Source organism: Gadus morhua, chromosome 6 (genome assembly GCF_902167405.1).
Source record: "Gadus morhua chromosome 6, gadMor3.0, whole genome shotgun sequence".
Classification (NCBI taxonomy): domain Eukaryota; kingdom Metazoa; phylum Chordata; class Actinopteri; order Gadiformes; family Gadidae; genus Gadus; species Gadus morhua.
In genome coordinates this window covers 10136795-10149614 of record NC_044053.1, presented here as the reverse complement: position 1 = coordinate 10149614, position 12820 = coordinate 10136795, and the positions used below count along the sequence as shown (strand labels likewise).

At 48.4% G+C, this 12820-nt stretch overlaps 3 protein-coding genes across 8 annotated transcripts in view; 1 reads left to right on the top strand and 2 right to left on the bottom strand.

Annotated features, from left to right (window-relative positions):
• Window positions 1-1061, bottom strand: part of zdhhc8b (zDHHC palmitoyltransferase 8b) — a 44367-nt gene extending 43306 nt beyond the window's left edge. The window contains exon 1 of one of the 2 annotated variants that reach the window (XM_030358287.1): window positions 470-1061. In XM_030358287.1, coding sequence (XP_030214147.1) covers window positions 470-573 — 104 coding nt within the window. In that variant the 5' untranslated portion in view covers window positions 574-1061. The remainder of the gene's footprint in view (window positions 1-469) is intronic. The other variant, XM_030358286.1, reaches the window with a different exon arrangement.
• Window positions 1062-1177: 116 nt separating this feature from the next.
• On the top strand, window positions 1178-4031 carry pgam5 (PGAM family member 5, serine/threonine protein phosphatase, mitochondrial). 2 transcript variants are annotated; one of them, XM_030358292.1, is made up of 6 exons: window positions 1178-1684; window positions 1834-2006; window positions 2244-2369; window positions 2580-2668; window positions 2934-3064; window positions 3417-4031. In XM_030358292.1, exons 1-6 carry the CDS (start codon window positions 1455-1457, stop codon window positions 3565-3567), a joined length of 900 nt encoding a protein of 299 aa, XP_030214152.1. In that variant the 5' UTR covers window positions 1178-1454; the 3' UTR covers window positions 3568-4031. The 2 variants fall into 2 exon arrangements, with proteins under 2 accessions (XP_030214152.1, XP_030214151.1); XM_030358291.1 differs by having other exon boundaries at window positions 2931-3064.
• Window positions 4032-4082: 51 nt separating this feature from the next.
• On the bottom strand, window positions 4083-12806 carry ankle2 (ankyrin repeat and LEM domain containing 2). 4 transcript variants are annotated; one of them, XM_030358282.1, is made up of 13 exons: window positions 12669-12806; window positions 10949-11400; window positions 10439-10615; window positions 9901-10085; window positions 9284-9472; window positions 8927-9049; window positions 8473-8536; window positions 8058-8239; window positions 7790-7896; window positions 7128-7318; window positions 6164-7010; window positions 5934-6065; window positions 4083-5359 (listed from the first exon to the last, which is right to left on the bottom strand). In XM_030358282.1, exons 2-13 carry the CDS (start codon window positions 11391-11393, stop codon window positions 5152-5154), a joined length of 2850 nt encoding a protein of 949 aa, XP_030214142.1. In that variant the 5' UTR covers window positions 11394-11400; window positions 12669-12806; the 3' UTR covers window positions 4083-5151. The 4 variants fall into 4 exon arrangements, with proteins under 4 accessions (XP_030214142.1, XP_030214145.1, XP_030214141.1 ...); XM_030358285.1 differs by having other exon boundaries at window positions 12747-12762; XM_030358281.1 differs by lacking the exon at window positions 12669-12806 and adding an exon at window positions 12065-12193.
• Window positions 12807-12820: the final 14 nt, after the last annotated feature.

Genomic DNA, 12820 nt, shown 5'->3' with positions numbered 1-12820 from the left:
AAAGCCTAGTTGTAAAACTTGAGCTATCTTTGCAACATGTTTATAGGTTATAGGACGCGACTGATCCCCCTTAATAGTGATAGGGGAGCGCTGTTTGCTGATCAATCAATGATGTTTAATTGCATGAACTACCTGCTGCGTGTTGCGGCCTGTACTTAGTGGTCCTTTACAATCGTCCAGTTGTTTGAATTGTACGTAAGATGGCTTGGGTGAAGTTTCCTTGCAGATAGTTTAAAAGAAAACATCCACGTGCAGCCAACCTAATCCCCTTTTTCCTCGATTGTCGCTAACGTTCAAAAACCTCGACATGACGAATACATAATTTACAGGAATTATTCTATAAATGCATAGTATTATTAACCCCCAAACCACTCAATCGCCCATGTTGACCTAATGGCCATATACAATCCGTATGCGACAGCCACTAAAGAAAACGTGTCAAAAACATATATAAAAATAACAAACTTACGTAAAAACGAAGAATAAAGTAGTCGATCCCACAAGAAGTGTGGCAGCTGTGGATACCGGGATATATTTGGTGGGTTTAAATCTCTTTCCAGCGCTGTTGAGCATTCTGTAATTTCCACATTCCTCAATTATTTATTCCAGTTGGAGATGCATTTGAAGATCCAATTTGCAATGTTTGTAGCTGTGAAAGATTAAGCCAATCTCCTTTCGCTACCAGGGAGCCACAAAGATCCAAAGATAGAGAGGCAAAAATACAGCGCTCGGGGATCTTGGAAATCCCACCCTTCCAATCCAGCCCACAAGTGAGGTCACTGAACCGCTTGAAAGGTGGAGCTTCTATGCAAACCTATTCATGCAAGTGCCTCAATGCTAAACCCTGAGTCCTATACGGATGAAAATCGGTACGGCTGAAGACTAAAGAGCAATACATTCCATGGTTATAGTGAAAGGTCGATTCAAGTTGGAGAAGGATATGTTTCGTTTATATCAGGCGGGAGAAGATTGTTCATATAGGTTAAATAAATAACACATTACCGCATTCAGCACAACAAACTACGCATTCATTGTATGTTATTCCTTATAATGATGTTGAGGTTTTTGTAATCTCATTATCTCCGGGCACAGTCTGAGTATTTGTGAAGGGACATGTGACCGGAGCGCCCCCGCGTGGTAAATATAGGGATTTATGAAATCGTCAAACATTTGATTCTGCCGGGACACCGTAGTATACTGAATCCGGTCAGCGTTCATTGTCAAGTAAGGCTAGTTTCTCTTTCTGTCAGATAGCATTAATTAATGTCATTCAGTGATACGTTTGCAAATACGTTGACTGTGTATATAGCAGTGTAGACATTTAGGCCGTAATTCTGTAAATTCGTGTTGGCCTTATTGCAAGCCACAAATTTTATCTCAGATTAAACTAGCTAGTTAAACCAGTCAATTAGCTTGCTGCCTAGCATTAGCCCCCCGGCTCAGCGGATTCAAGAATGTCGTACAGGAGGACTCTACAACTTATATGCGGGGTCGCTGGAGGCTCTTCTGCCGTGGTGTTAGCGGTGGCCGTGGCCGAGTCCCGCGGGTGTTTTGGAGAGCAAGGGAGAGAGAAGTCGAGTGTGTGGAGCCGGTTTGGTGTCCTCCAAGCAGCACAGCCGACATGGACAACTGCAAACCACACACCGGCGCCGTCCGGACCCGCTTGGGAATTTAACTGGGATAAGTAAGTACTCCGCGCATTACTTTATCTTGTTAAACATTATTGATTGTTTGTGAAAAGTTAATTTACTGGTGTGTCTTATGTCAGTGCTGGGGATCACCGCTAGTGTGCGTAAAGCTTCTAATCCCATCACCTGTCATGACTCCTTACAGGAGGGACCCGTCGGCGTTCACCAACGGGAAAAAGAAGGAGAAAGCAACAGAAGACCTCACCTCTGAGCCGGACAACGGGAAACCTAAAGCCACACGCAATATCCTCCTCATCAGACACTCCCAGTACAACCTGAGTGGAAACGGCGACAAAGAAAGAATCCTCACGCCATTAGGTTATTTTATTAAGTTTTTGCTTTTGTTGGTTCTTTACTTGTCCCCGTGTTTCAAATTGGCTGATCTACCACCGTTTCGTTCGTAAAAAGTTGAGGCCAATCGGTAATTTCTTCCAAAATATTCCATCCATTTATATTGATCATTTTGTATCAACGAAGAAAATTTATTCACCTACAAACATTAATCAGAAAATCTGATGTATCCTTGTAACAGTACCGTTGTCTTCTGTTCCTTAGGCAGGGAACAGGCCGAGTTCACAGGCCAGCGGTTGGCTGCTTTAGGCCTGAAGTATGACACCCTAGTGCACTCCTCCATGTCCAGGGCCACGGAGACGGCGAACATAATCAGCAAACACCTTGAAGGTCAGTAATTGAGACACGAAAGCAGTAATAATCGATGGAATTAATTTTGGTAACCCTGTTCTGTATTACAACAAACAATATTTCAGGGTCAGTTATTTCCTATTTGAGAAATAACCTACAGCTTTATTCTTATGAGGTTCAGTGGATACATACGTATACACTTGACTGCACATTAACGCTAAAGTTGAACTTGACTTTCTACTCTTTCAGGAGTGGAGCTGGTCAGCTGTGACTTGCTGAGAGAGGGAGCTCCCATTGAACCCGTCCCCCCGGTCACACACTGGAAGCCAGACGCTGTGGTGAGACCAGACTGCTGCTTGTTGTAGAGATGGATGAGGATATGTTCAAGTGTTTCCCGGCCAATATATGCATTAGACACCATTGATTTTAATCAAGTCTCTCTCTTGCCAAATTTGGCTTTGCAAAGCTCCAAGCCAATACTGGGGTTGACTGTTGGAGTTCGGAGGGTTCAAGAATACTTTAGAGAGTAACGTTGTTGATTCCGATAGCGAGAGGTCAGTTCTCACCTGGCAGCGCTCAACCTGTGTGCCCTCCCTCCAGCAGTACCACGAGGACGGGGCTCGCATCGAAGCCGCCTTCCGCCGCTACATCCACCGGGCCGATGCCAAACAGAAGGAGGACAGCTACGAGATCATCGTGTGCCACGCCAACGTCATCCGCTACTTTGTGTGCAGGTGCGATCAGGTTCCTGGGTTGTTGATTCCTGCTTCTGTGTGGATCCGTCCTGTTCATTTAAATTCAAACCAGCACATTTTTTGACATTGCCCATTTCGTATGGGCTCAGATTAGAATTGGTGAGGTCCTTTGCAAGTAACATCATACACAGGAAAACAGGTAAATGACCTGTCGGCACCAACCAAAGATAAATTCCTCAAGTATTTTCATTGAGCACTACTCACACCATATTGCATTAACAGTAGTACTACCAGAATACATATAAAATTACCTACACTGATGTGTAGCTTTTAATTTATGTACTTCCCTCAGCCATTATTGTGATCCTTGCGTCTGCTCTGTGTCCCTCAGGGCTCTGCAGTTTCCTCCAGAGGGATGGCTGCGGATGGGCCTCAACAACGGCAGCATCACCTGGCTCACCATCCGCCCGAGCGGCCGTGTGGCTCTCCGAACCCTTGGAGACTCGGGCTTCATGCCCGTGGACAAACTCACCCGGACCTGATGTCATACGCGTAGCACAGGTGTAGGTTCAAAGACCTAGGATGGAGTCATGCAGTCGTCTACTCAAGTGTCTTGCAAATAAGCTGTTCTTTTGTGCTTTTTTGTAATTTAACTACCATAAATGCTATCCAAGTTGCTAGTTTTGTGAGTCACTCCCGTGCCATAGTCTACCTACCTTCAGTGCAAGGGAGTCCAAACAACCAGTAGACTTGTTAGCTCAACTGATTTGTGCTGCAAATATCTGGTTCAATAAGTCAGTGGAGAAACTTCTGAATGTAATGTATAAGAGTTCATCCCAAAAGTGTCTAATCTTTAATTTTATTAAACCAAAATTATGTATTAAAACACATTTCTACAGCTTTTGTTATCGTAAATGACGCAGATGCTTTTTGTACCGTGCCCTCGATGTGAGGGTCTTTCAAAAGTCTATGGAATTGTGCAATAAAGTTATTGTTCTGTAGTTGACTTATGCTTTACACGGGCAGAATATTTGGAAGCAGGCGAGAAAATGCAGTGGCAAGTTACGTACGGGGTGAAATTTTATTAGTCGAAAGCAAACAATCTAGACATACAGAAAACGCGCCATCACCATGAAAGTATTTTCCTTTTTTATAAAGCATAGAATGCCAAAAGCACAATTAGCAAGTTTAAGTATTTAGGTGCATTTTTTTTTTTGCAACGTTCCACATTCAAAACATTGAGACCAGGATAAGATCTTTGTCACCTGAGAGCACAATTACAGCAATACAATCCTTTTAATGAAGTAGTCTTGTGCTCTCCAATGAAGGCTTCAGTTACACGGAAATATACATTCTCTTCCTCATGGACGCGGCCTGACCGGTTCTGATGTGTAGCCGGAAAAAACGGACTTAAAAAGTGTATACATCGTTTTTCTATCCAAACTCATACAGTGCGCGCTGCTCAGTCTGATTTATATTCAACAAAAATGTCAATTCAAGGCTGCCGTTACTGGTAGGAGACAAAAAGAACGGTTTATCTAAAACCCAGTAAAATGTTGACCAATGTACACATGTCAAGTTAAATTAATTGGGTGCCAATGTCCACAGCAGTGCCCAACACGGCTGCCCAGCGTCTGACGTCAAGAACGGCTGGACAGAATGACGGGTGGTTTATATTTAACCAAATGTCCGTTGATCGAAAAAAGTAAGGCGATTTCCTTAACCGAGGACAACACAGGTACTGGCAGTTACTTTACACGTTAAAAACACTAACCCTTTGTGCTACTGACTCACGTACAAAAAAAAACATTAAAATATTGACTTCCTCACACCTCACAGGAAACCTCACTTTTCTTTTTACCCATCAGTCCGACGTGCACATCACAACCTTATGCGATGATGATTCCTGTACGCTGTATGGGCTTATTAAGTACCATTCACAATTTCTACAAACAATTTGAGACGCTTGTGCATAATTCCGTTGAGGGGGGGGGGGGAGGGGTTTCTGAGCGCTGGTGCTACTCATCGGGGCGGGGAGTGGCGGAGCTGTACTGGAAAGGGGGAGGCATCTACGCAACCGGGGGTTCCAGAAATAGGGGGAGGGGTTCTGGGGAAAGGGGACGCAGCTAGAGGGGGTTGAAGTGTTTGAGGCGGATGCGGTGCAACGAGCTGGCGTGGGCCGGGCTGTAGCGGCCAGGGCTGAAGTCTGGCGTGGAGGGGCCGAGCCGGGCCGGGCTGAAGCGGCCGGCGGGGGGCCCCATGCCGCTGGCGGGGGAGCTGGGGGTGTGCGGTGGCATCCTGGGTCGGTGTTTCACCACCGCAGGGCTGGGCCAGCTGGCAGGAGAGCCAAGGTCACTGGTTATTTTAGATCAGGGGGACTGCGTGTTGGACTTTGCTTTATTGTGGCGATATGCGCCTCTATCACACACTGACCACTGTAAAATACTCTTCTTTTAAGGATATATTGCGAGTGCATCCACATTGATAATGTGAGGATCCAGTCCTACACAAGAGATAGAGTAGATCCTAGTCTGATGTACATGCCACAGTGAAGCACTGAGACCAGCGCTTTAAATGTACAACTAGAGCATATTGAAGTCCAAATGTGTCAGATTAATCTCCTACCCCGTTTGTACGGGGGAGTCTTACAGATGGGGTTTTGTGAGTGTTGATAGTAAGACACTTAAAACCATGAGGGACAGGCTGGCAAGCCTTTTTCATTTGTGGAATATTTCAGTTATAGGGCTTTATTTATTCATTCATTATTGATTTTAAGCTATACGTTTGTTGAGATGATACACATAGCGACTAACATTTAAAAGTGCACAGTTGTGTGTTTACTTTTTTGTTTAGAGAACTTATGAGAACTTTGTTCTGAAGATTGTGCGGGCAGCGTGACGTGACTCACCTTTGCATGTCTGATTTGGAGTAGCTCTGCATTGTGCTCTTCCACTTGTGAATGCCGGGGAACTGCTGGGGGCTGACATCTATGGCTTCTATTGCTAACAGGACCTCGCTGTCCAGCTTGGTGGGAACATCCCTGGGAAAAACGTAGGTGGAACACAACACAGTTCAAAAGAAGAGACAAAGAACAGTGGCGTAATGATGTGATGTGGAGCGAGAGAACAAGAAACCCACCCTTCAATGAAGAGGCTCTTCCTGATGCGTGGGGGAGGAGGCGTCCTGCTCAGGAACTCGTTGGAGCTGTTGAAGGACTTGTAGGACCCCGACGAGCCCGAGCTGCTCAGGTCCCGCCCGCCGTGGTCCCACGACTTGGAGCGGGCGCAGAGGGTGCGCCCCGAGTCCGCCCCCCTAGTCCTCTGGCCCAGCGGGCCGTCCAGGTTCTCTTGGGCCTCCAGGAACTCCTCCGAGCTGCTGCTGCCGCCGCTGCACCTCTTCCCCCCGGCCGGCTGCCCCTCGTCCTCGGCGCGGCCCAGCGAGAGACGGCCCAGCCCGCAGCTCAGCTGGGCCGCGGCGAGGGGGGCCGGGGGCGGGCTGGAGGAGGAGTAGGAGTCCCGCAGCTCCCTGTGCCGGCCGCCTCCGCTGCTCCTCCGCTCCCGGACCCCACCCCCGCCGGCGGAGCCCCCCAGGGACATGTGCTCGAACTCCAGCGTGAGGTCGGAGACGGGCGACAGCAGCAGCATGGCGGAGGACGACGGCGAGAGGCGGGAGCAGGACGCCGTGTCCCCGTTGGGAGTCCCGTCCCGCCCGCCGCCGCCGGACGCCAGGGGGGACGCGCAGAGCTCGATGCCGCACGCCGCCGCGCCGCCGGGGGACAGCAGCAGGCCCTCGCCGCCGCACAGCAGGTCCACCTCGGCCGCCGTCTCGATGAGGTCGGCGCCGCGGCGGTCCCGGGCGCCGGCCGCCGAGCTGATGCTGGTGAGCGCCGCGTTCTGCCGGTTCTTCATCTCCTCGCGGCTGAGGTCGTCGCCCTCGTCCAGGAAGGCGCCCACGGAGATGGAGTTGCAGAACTTCTTGGGCTTCCCTGCAAGAAGGACGCCGTCGATGGGAAACCAGACGGACGATGTGCGACCCGAGGGACGTCGTGAACGTGAGGCCAGGCGGTCTCATGGTGCGGAAAAAGTGGGGAGGAGGGGCGTACCTGGGGACGGCGTCCTGAAGCGGTTCCTGGTCTCGTTCTCCCCGGCCTCTTCGTGCGCCCGCTGCCTGAAGTCCTTCCTGCTGAGGTAGTCCTCAAACTTCCGCAGGCCTTCCTGTGAGGCCAGGTCCACGAAGCAGTCCAGGAAGTCCCAGTACTCTGCCCAGGCGTGGCCGAACTCATGAGCCAGGTTCCTGTGGATGGATGGAGAGAACGAGTCACAGAGATTCTCTCTGCAAATACTTACACCTCACCCGGTCGAAATAACTAAAATAACTCATCAACTTTAGAAACTATTGTTCTGATTCCTATTGGTGCTGTGCCCTTTATCGAAACGTGCTTGTACGTGCAGCAATTCCAAGTGTTTGAAGCTGTGCCGATTTTGATGGTATGCTTTAACAACTCAATCAGAAAGGCAATTAGATTAAACTGGCTGCCAAATTACCTAATGTAAACTCTACCTAGTGTAAACTCTCTCCGAGAGCTAATCAGTATGCTGCCCTCGCACTGCGTCCTCGGACCGAACTAGACAGCTAGATAACAACCTTCAAATCTTCCAATAGATCCAAAAGGCTTTATTTATTGATAACGTTTCAAGTCTTCATGGGATTTGTACATTTATGATTCTAACCTCTCAGTATATATGTGTGAGGGCTGATCCTCACCTGCCCACCCTCTCCACGCCGCGGTCAGGGTCAGACTTGAGGATGTGGTGAACTTGCTCCGCTCTGTCCCTGGGTGGCGTCTTCCACGCCCGCCGGAACTCGTCCGCCTGCAGGGGGCACCGGCGAAATGAACACCAATGAGCGTGACGGTTCGATCGATTGAGGAAGTGGTGGCGGTCGAAAGAAAACAAATTTAAATCTGTTTCAGTGAAAGTGATTAATCTAGGTAGCTAAATAATTAATCCCGTTTTATTGAAAAACTCCCTACTTTGGAGGGGCTCAGGGGGCCGGCGAAGGCTTTGACGGACATCAGGGGATCCATGGGACTCCGAGCGTGGCGTGGGGACAGCGCGTTGGAGAAGCTCTCCGAGGGCTCGGGTGACCAGGGGGCACCGATGATGGGCTGGGAGGAGTTGTCCGTCGCCCTCATTAAGGGGACGTAGCAGCGGTCTGACACAGAGACGGAACGGACTGTCACGACATTCATCCAACTTTGTCGATATTAACCAAGTATTCTCGGGGCATTAGATATTAAACCCACTGGTATGGTACAATCGGATCGGATTACAAACTAGTATGGCGATGGAATCTAAAATTAGGGCTGCTCAAATACATTTATTGTTGCAATTATGAACTCCGATAACAGCGCTGTCGATTCCTGGAGAGAAACCTCGATCTTGTACCTTCCAAGTAGTCCAGGATCTTCTGCTTCACTTCTTGGGTTTTATTTTTTCTATCACATATCACCTGTGGCAGAAAAACAACAACAGAACGGAGGCGGTTAGCAAACAGTGAGATGCTGGGGTCGTTCGGGGTGACGTGTTGTTGTGCCTCGTCTGTGTTGGTATTAGAGCGCTCTGGTGACTAATGTGAATATAAATAACCGTCGGGGTGTGAATACCGACAACCTGCCATATCATGGCAGCTGGATCCAACACAGCCTTAGGCCGAGCAGAGAAATCTAACCAACCGAGCTATTCAGACGACACCAGCGATACAAAAAGTATGCTTTGCTGAACAGCAATGGAATTTACTGTTTGTGTTCAATGAGGCTCATCGACACCGAGTGCAAACAGTCGACTCTAGTTCACAACTAGATCAGTAGAACTAAAAAAAACTTTGCAAGCAGTTACTCACTTCACATGGTTTTTGGTCGTACTTGTTCTTGCGGTTCTTGTCGACGTCCGGATGGGAGCACAGAACGTTGACCACGTCCGGACACCCAAACTTACAGGCAAAGTGGAGCGGCGTCTCATAGCCCTGGAGTGGGAGACACAACATCTGGTGAGGAACCTTGAGGGTGGGCCATTGTGATACCGGACAACCGAAACCACCACTCTCTGCCTTGATCCTCACAGTTTCCATTGCACAAAAAAAACGGAAAGGCACTACACCGTCCCCCAGTTAACACACTTCTTTAAATGATCAACCAGCCCCAACGCAATCCATGCCACTACATTCTCTACTTGAAGCCAGAGCGAAGCGGTCACTCACTCCCTTGTCTGGGGTGTTGAGGTAAAGGTCCACTATGTAGCGGATGCGTCTCTGCAGCATGTGCTCCTGGTCGTCGGGGTACATGAGGCGCATGAACTTGGGGTCCTCCAGGGTGTCCAGCAGCAGCTGGGCCATGCCCGCCTGGTTCTCCTTGGCTGCCACATGCATCACGTTGTACCTGCAGCCCTCCTGCATGGCCACACACACAGAGCACAATGGAAGGGCCAGGAGAAGGCGTTTAGAGGAGACGCTTTTGAACAATACCAGCAGCAAGGTCTAAAACAGAGACGGATAAGACGGTGAAGATGGTTTTCACAACGGTTCGCAGGAGTGTCCGCCATTTAGAGATCAGCGACACAGGCAAGATAAAGGTATTTACTGTTTCAAGTCCGACGAGTTAGACAGACAAAGCATCTAAAACCAAACCGAAATCACAGAGGACGGAGCCCCGAGGCATAAAACTTGTTCTACAGTGGCCATGGATAAAGCAAGGATGTTGACGGATCAACTAATTAATGGTGTGTCTTTGCCTAAAAGATACACCAAAAGTCTAGGGTACTGCAATTAATACGCACACACCCCCAAAACCCTTTCACGCAAGTCTTCCAGCTCCTCACCTGTACTATGGTGGGGTTATCCCCTGAACCTATCAGATACCGGGGATTACTCCAGATGAGGTCGTTAAAGGTGCTCTCGTCGCCTTTCTCCACTGACTTCCGCAGCTTGGCCGTGAGGTCCTGAGTGCGGGGGCTCTTGAAGCTGTTGGCTCGCTCCCGGTTGATGGCGTCCACCTCTGTGTTATCTAGACAGTGGTAGAATGCACTTAAAAACAGAAGGTACTGTCCGTGTATTGGACACTAAGGATGGATAGATTTCGATATAGGTTTCCATAGTGGGACCTTTGGCTTTGGATAGTGCACTGTACATTAATGTGTAATGCATTGGGTCTCTGCATTAAACATAGTCGAGTATGGTTAGGTATGAGCTTAAAAGTAGTTATTTAGAAAGGATGTATTTTCAGTGTCTACTAACCTAAATGTTTTTCCCCCGCGCAGAATACATCGTCTGTCCAGTTCATTCCCAATTCATTTGAAAATATGCTTATCTCCAGTGCCCTAGACTTAGATTGCAGTGAGTGCAAGCTCTTGTGCCTACCTTTGGCCATGACCGGGCCACAGGAAGTGGATTTGCTGGGGGAAGGGAAGTAGTCACACATCCCCTTGGCGAACTTCTCTGCGTCCTCACGTGATGGAAAGGCTTTGAAGCGAGCGCCCTTAATCATCTTCACAACCTGAAGGGCGTCCTTCTTGTCCGTGTACACGTGGGGTCTCTCTGTTTGGGGGGATGGGGACGGGGGGAGAAACAACAAGATGATACAATGCTTTCCTTTCCCTTAAAGCATCTCTCTCAATGGCCGGATACTTAAAGCACGGCACAAGGTGGATATAGACAAATACTGGGCCGGGGAATTATTATAATTGCCATCCGAAACTTCGGCCGATTTGACCGGAATGTGCAATACCGTACCAATATTTGTAGCTTGCATGTAAATAGCCAGCATTAAACAACATATGCACAATTAATATTTTATCTCAACCATCACAATATTATTTTAGCCAACATATACCAGTGAGGATGGGACATTGATCCTCAGTCTCGACTCACCGTTTCTGGCCAAAACGTCCTCCCACAGCGGACACACCCCGTAAAAGAAGGTGGGCGACACCTGCGATGCCTTGGAGGGGGTCTCCGTCCTCGGCTGAGAGGGGCCATCCTCCGAGCTGCTGGAGCCGGTCCGCGAAGGCGCCGGGATCTCCTCCTCCTCGGGGGGGTTGAGCCCCGAGCCGTAGCCGAAGTCGGCCTCCACCGCCACGGCACACGTTACGGGGTCGCTTCGGTCGGCGCCGGGACCCCCCGAGGCGCCGGCGCCAGAGGGGCCGTCCGTTTCGGTGGCACCGCTCTCAGGCCTGGCGAGGACCTTGGCCAGCTTTCTCTCAAAGATGGCCCGGGTTGTGGCTGTGATGGGGCCGAACTTGAGGTCCGCTCTGGCCAACTCCTGCCGCAGCTCGTCCTCACTCAGTCCCCTCAGCCTGCTCAGAACCGTCTCCATGCTTCAGCTAAATGGAAGAAATGGAGAGATCAGAGACCATGATGTGATCTCAAAACGCCATTGCATCTCGGCACAGTGCTTTCATTACATGGATATCCATAGAACATCTACACACCTAGATCAGAATGGCAATGGAGCAGGGGGGCAATCAAGGAAAAATAACATAAAGTAATGAAAAAGTAAAGCACCACTACCAAACCAAACCACCAAGCTAAAATTGTCAATATTAAGATCATTACCTGCCTCAATGTATCACTGCCCTCAAACCTATTTTGTACATTAGCTGTAAGACAGCAACTGACACTGGCTTATTAAAGGCAGACCACAAGAGTTGTATGCCATCCGCTAGCTAGCTTGCTAACCAAACAAGTAAGTAACGCCAACAATGCAGAGTGAAGGACTGGAAGGCTAACACGAGAACAGACGACGCAAAACCAAAACTAAAAACGAGCGATATGTGAAACACGGAAAGCAGAATCTGAGAGTTGCCATGATGTCACTGTGGTTAAAACAACACATCTGACATCATTAGTCGATGCGATCGTAAGCTGTCACGCCCAAGTATACCATCCGTGGAGGGCTTTCGTGATGCAGGAATTTGACATCGTAGTGATCACAAGAAAAATACCGCCTTAGGTACAATGACAGCGAGAACGCATATGCCTACTTACCGAAGATCATTTTATATCTTGCGTAAGCAATACAAAGTCTTCGTTCTTTTAAAAGATAAACAGTTGTGTAGACACAATGCTCAAGATGGTCTGGAAGAGTGTCATTGTTTACAACACGTTGTGCGCATGCTCAGTGTCCGAGACGTAAGACATCGAAAGTTGTATTATAGCAATTATATTCGATTAATTACAATAATTGTGAAGATTATAAATATTAATTCTAAGATTATAAATGTCAATATACGCATGACTATTACAACTTTTATATTATGGCCACTTTTGAGGCAATGCTAACTTTGTATCAGTAAAAAGCTCATTTATGTGGACGGTTGGTTAAATAAAACGTTTTAAAACATTTAATTCTGTAATCTAAGGTTTGTCAGAGGTGGTTTCTGCAAAGAGTAATAACAAGCCAGTTATGAAACTATGGGAGATTGTCCCTCAGCTTAGCTAACGTTAGCTAGCAGTTTGCTTTCCCGACCATAGGTTTACACACACGTTTGTGTTTGGACAGGCCGTGTCGGCGCAAGCATATATTACGAGACCATGAGTTTGAGCTCTTCTTCCTTTTCTTAACATGATTATCATATCGGTTCATGCCCACCTCCTCATCAACTCCCTCTGGTTAGGGATATTACGGAATAGCTGCAGGCTGCTGACCCTTTGGGATGTAGAGACTCACCGCGACGCTTTCAAACCGTCCTGCCTGAGGACCCCAACTCCCTACTCGCAGATGCCCGACTTAAAAACGAAGTT

Excerpts from the sequence above, each read along its gene's own strand:
- ankle2 (XM_030358282.1), bottom strand. The coding sequence starts at position 11,393 with ATGGAGACGGTTCTGAGCAGGCTGAGGGGACTGAGTGAGGACGAGCTG. Across the intron at positions 10,086-10,438 it reads TGGCCCGGTCATGGCCAAAG|ATAACACAGAGGTGGACGCC; the intron begins GTAGGCACAAGA and ends ACCACTGTCTAG. Across the intron at positions 8,240-8,472 it reads GATCCTGGACTACTTGGAAG|ACCGCTGCTACGTCCCCTTA; the intron begins GTACAAGATCGA and ends TCTCTGTGTCAG.
- pgam5 (XM_030358291.1), top strand. The coding sequence starts at position 1,455 with ATGTCGTACAGGAGGACTCTACAACTTATATGCGGGGTCGCTGGAGGC. Across the intron at positions 1,685-1,833 it reads TGGGAATTTAACTGGGATAA|GAGGGACCCGTCGGCGTTCA; the intron begins GTAAGTACTCCG and ends GACTCCTTACAG. Across the intron at positions 2,007-2,243 it reads AAGAATCCTCACGCCATTAG|GCAGGGAACAGGCCGAGTTC; the intron begins GTTATTTTATTA and ends TCTGTTCCTTAG.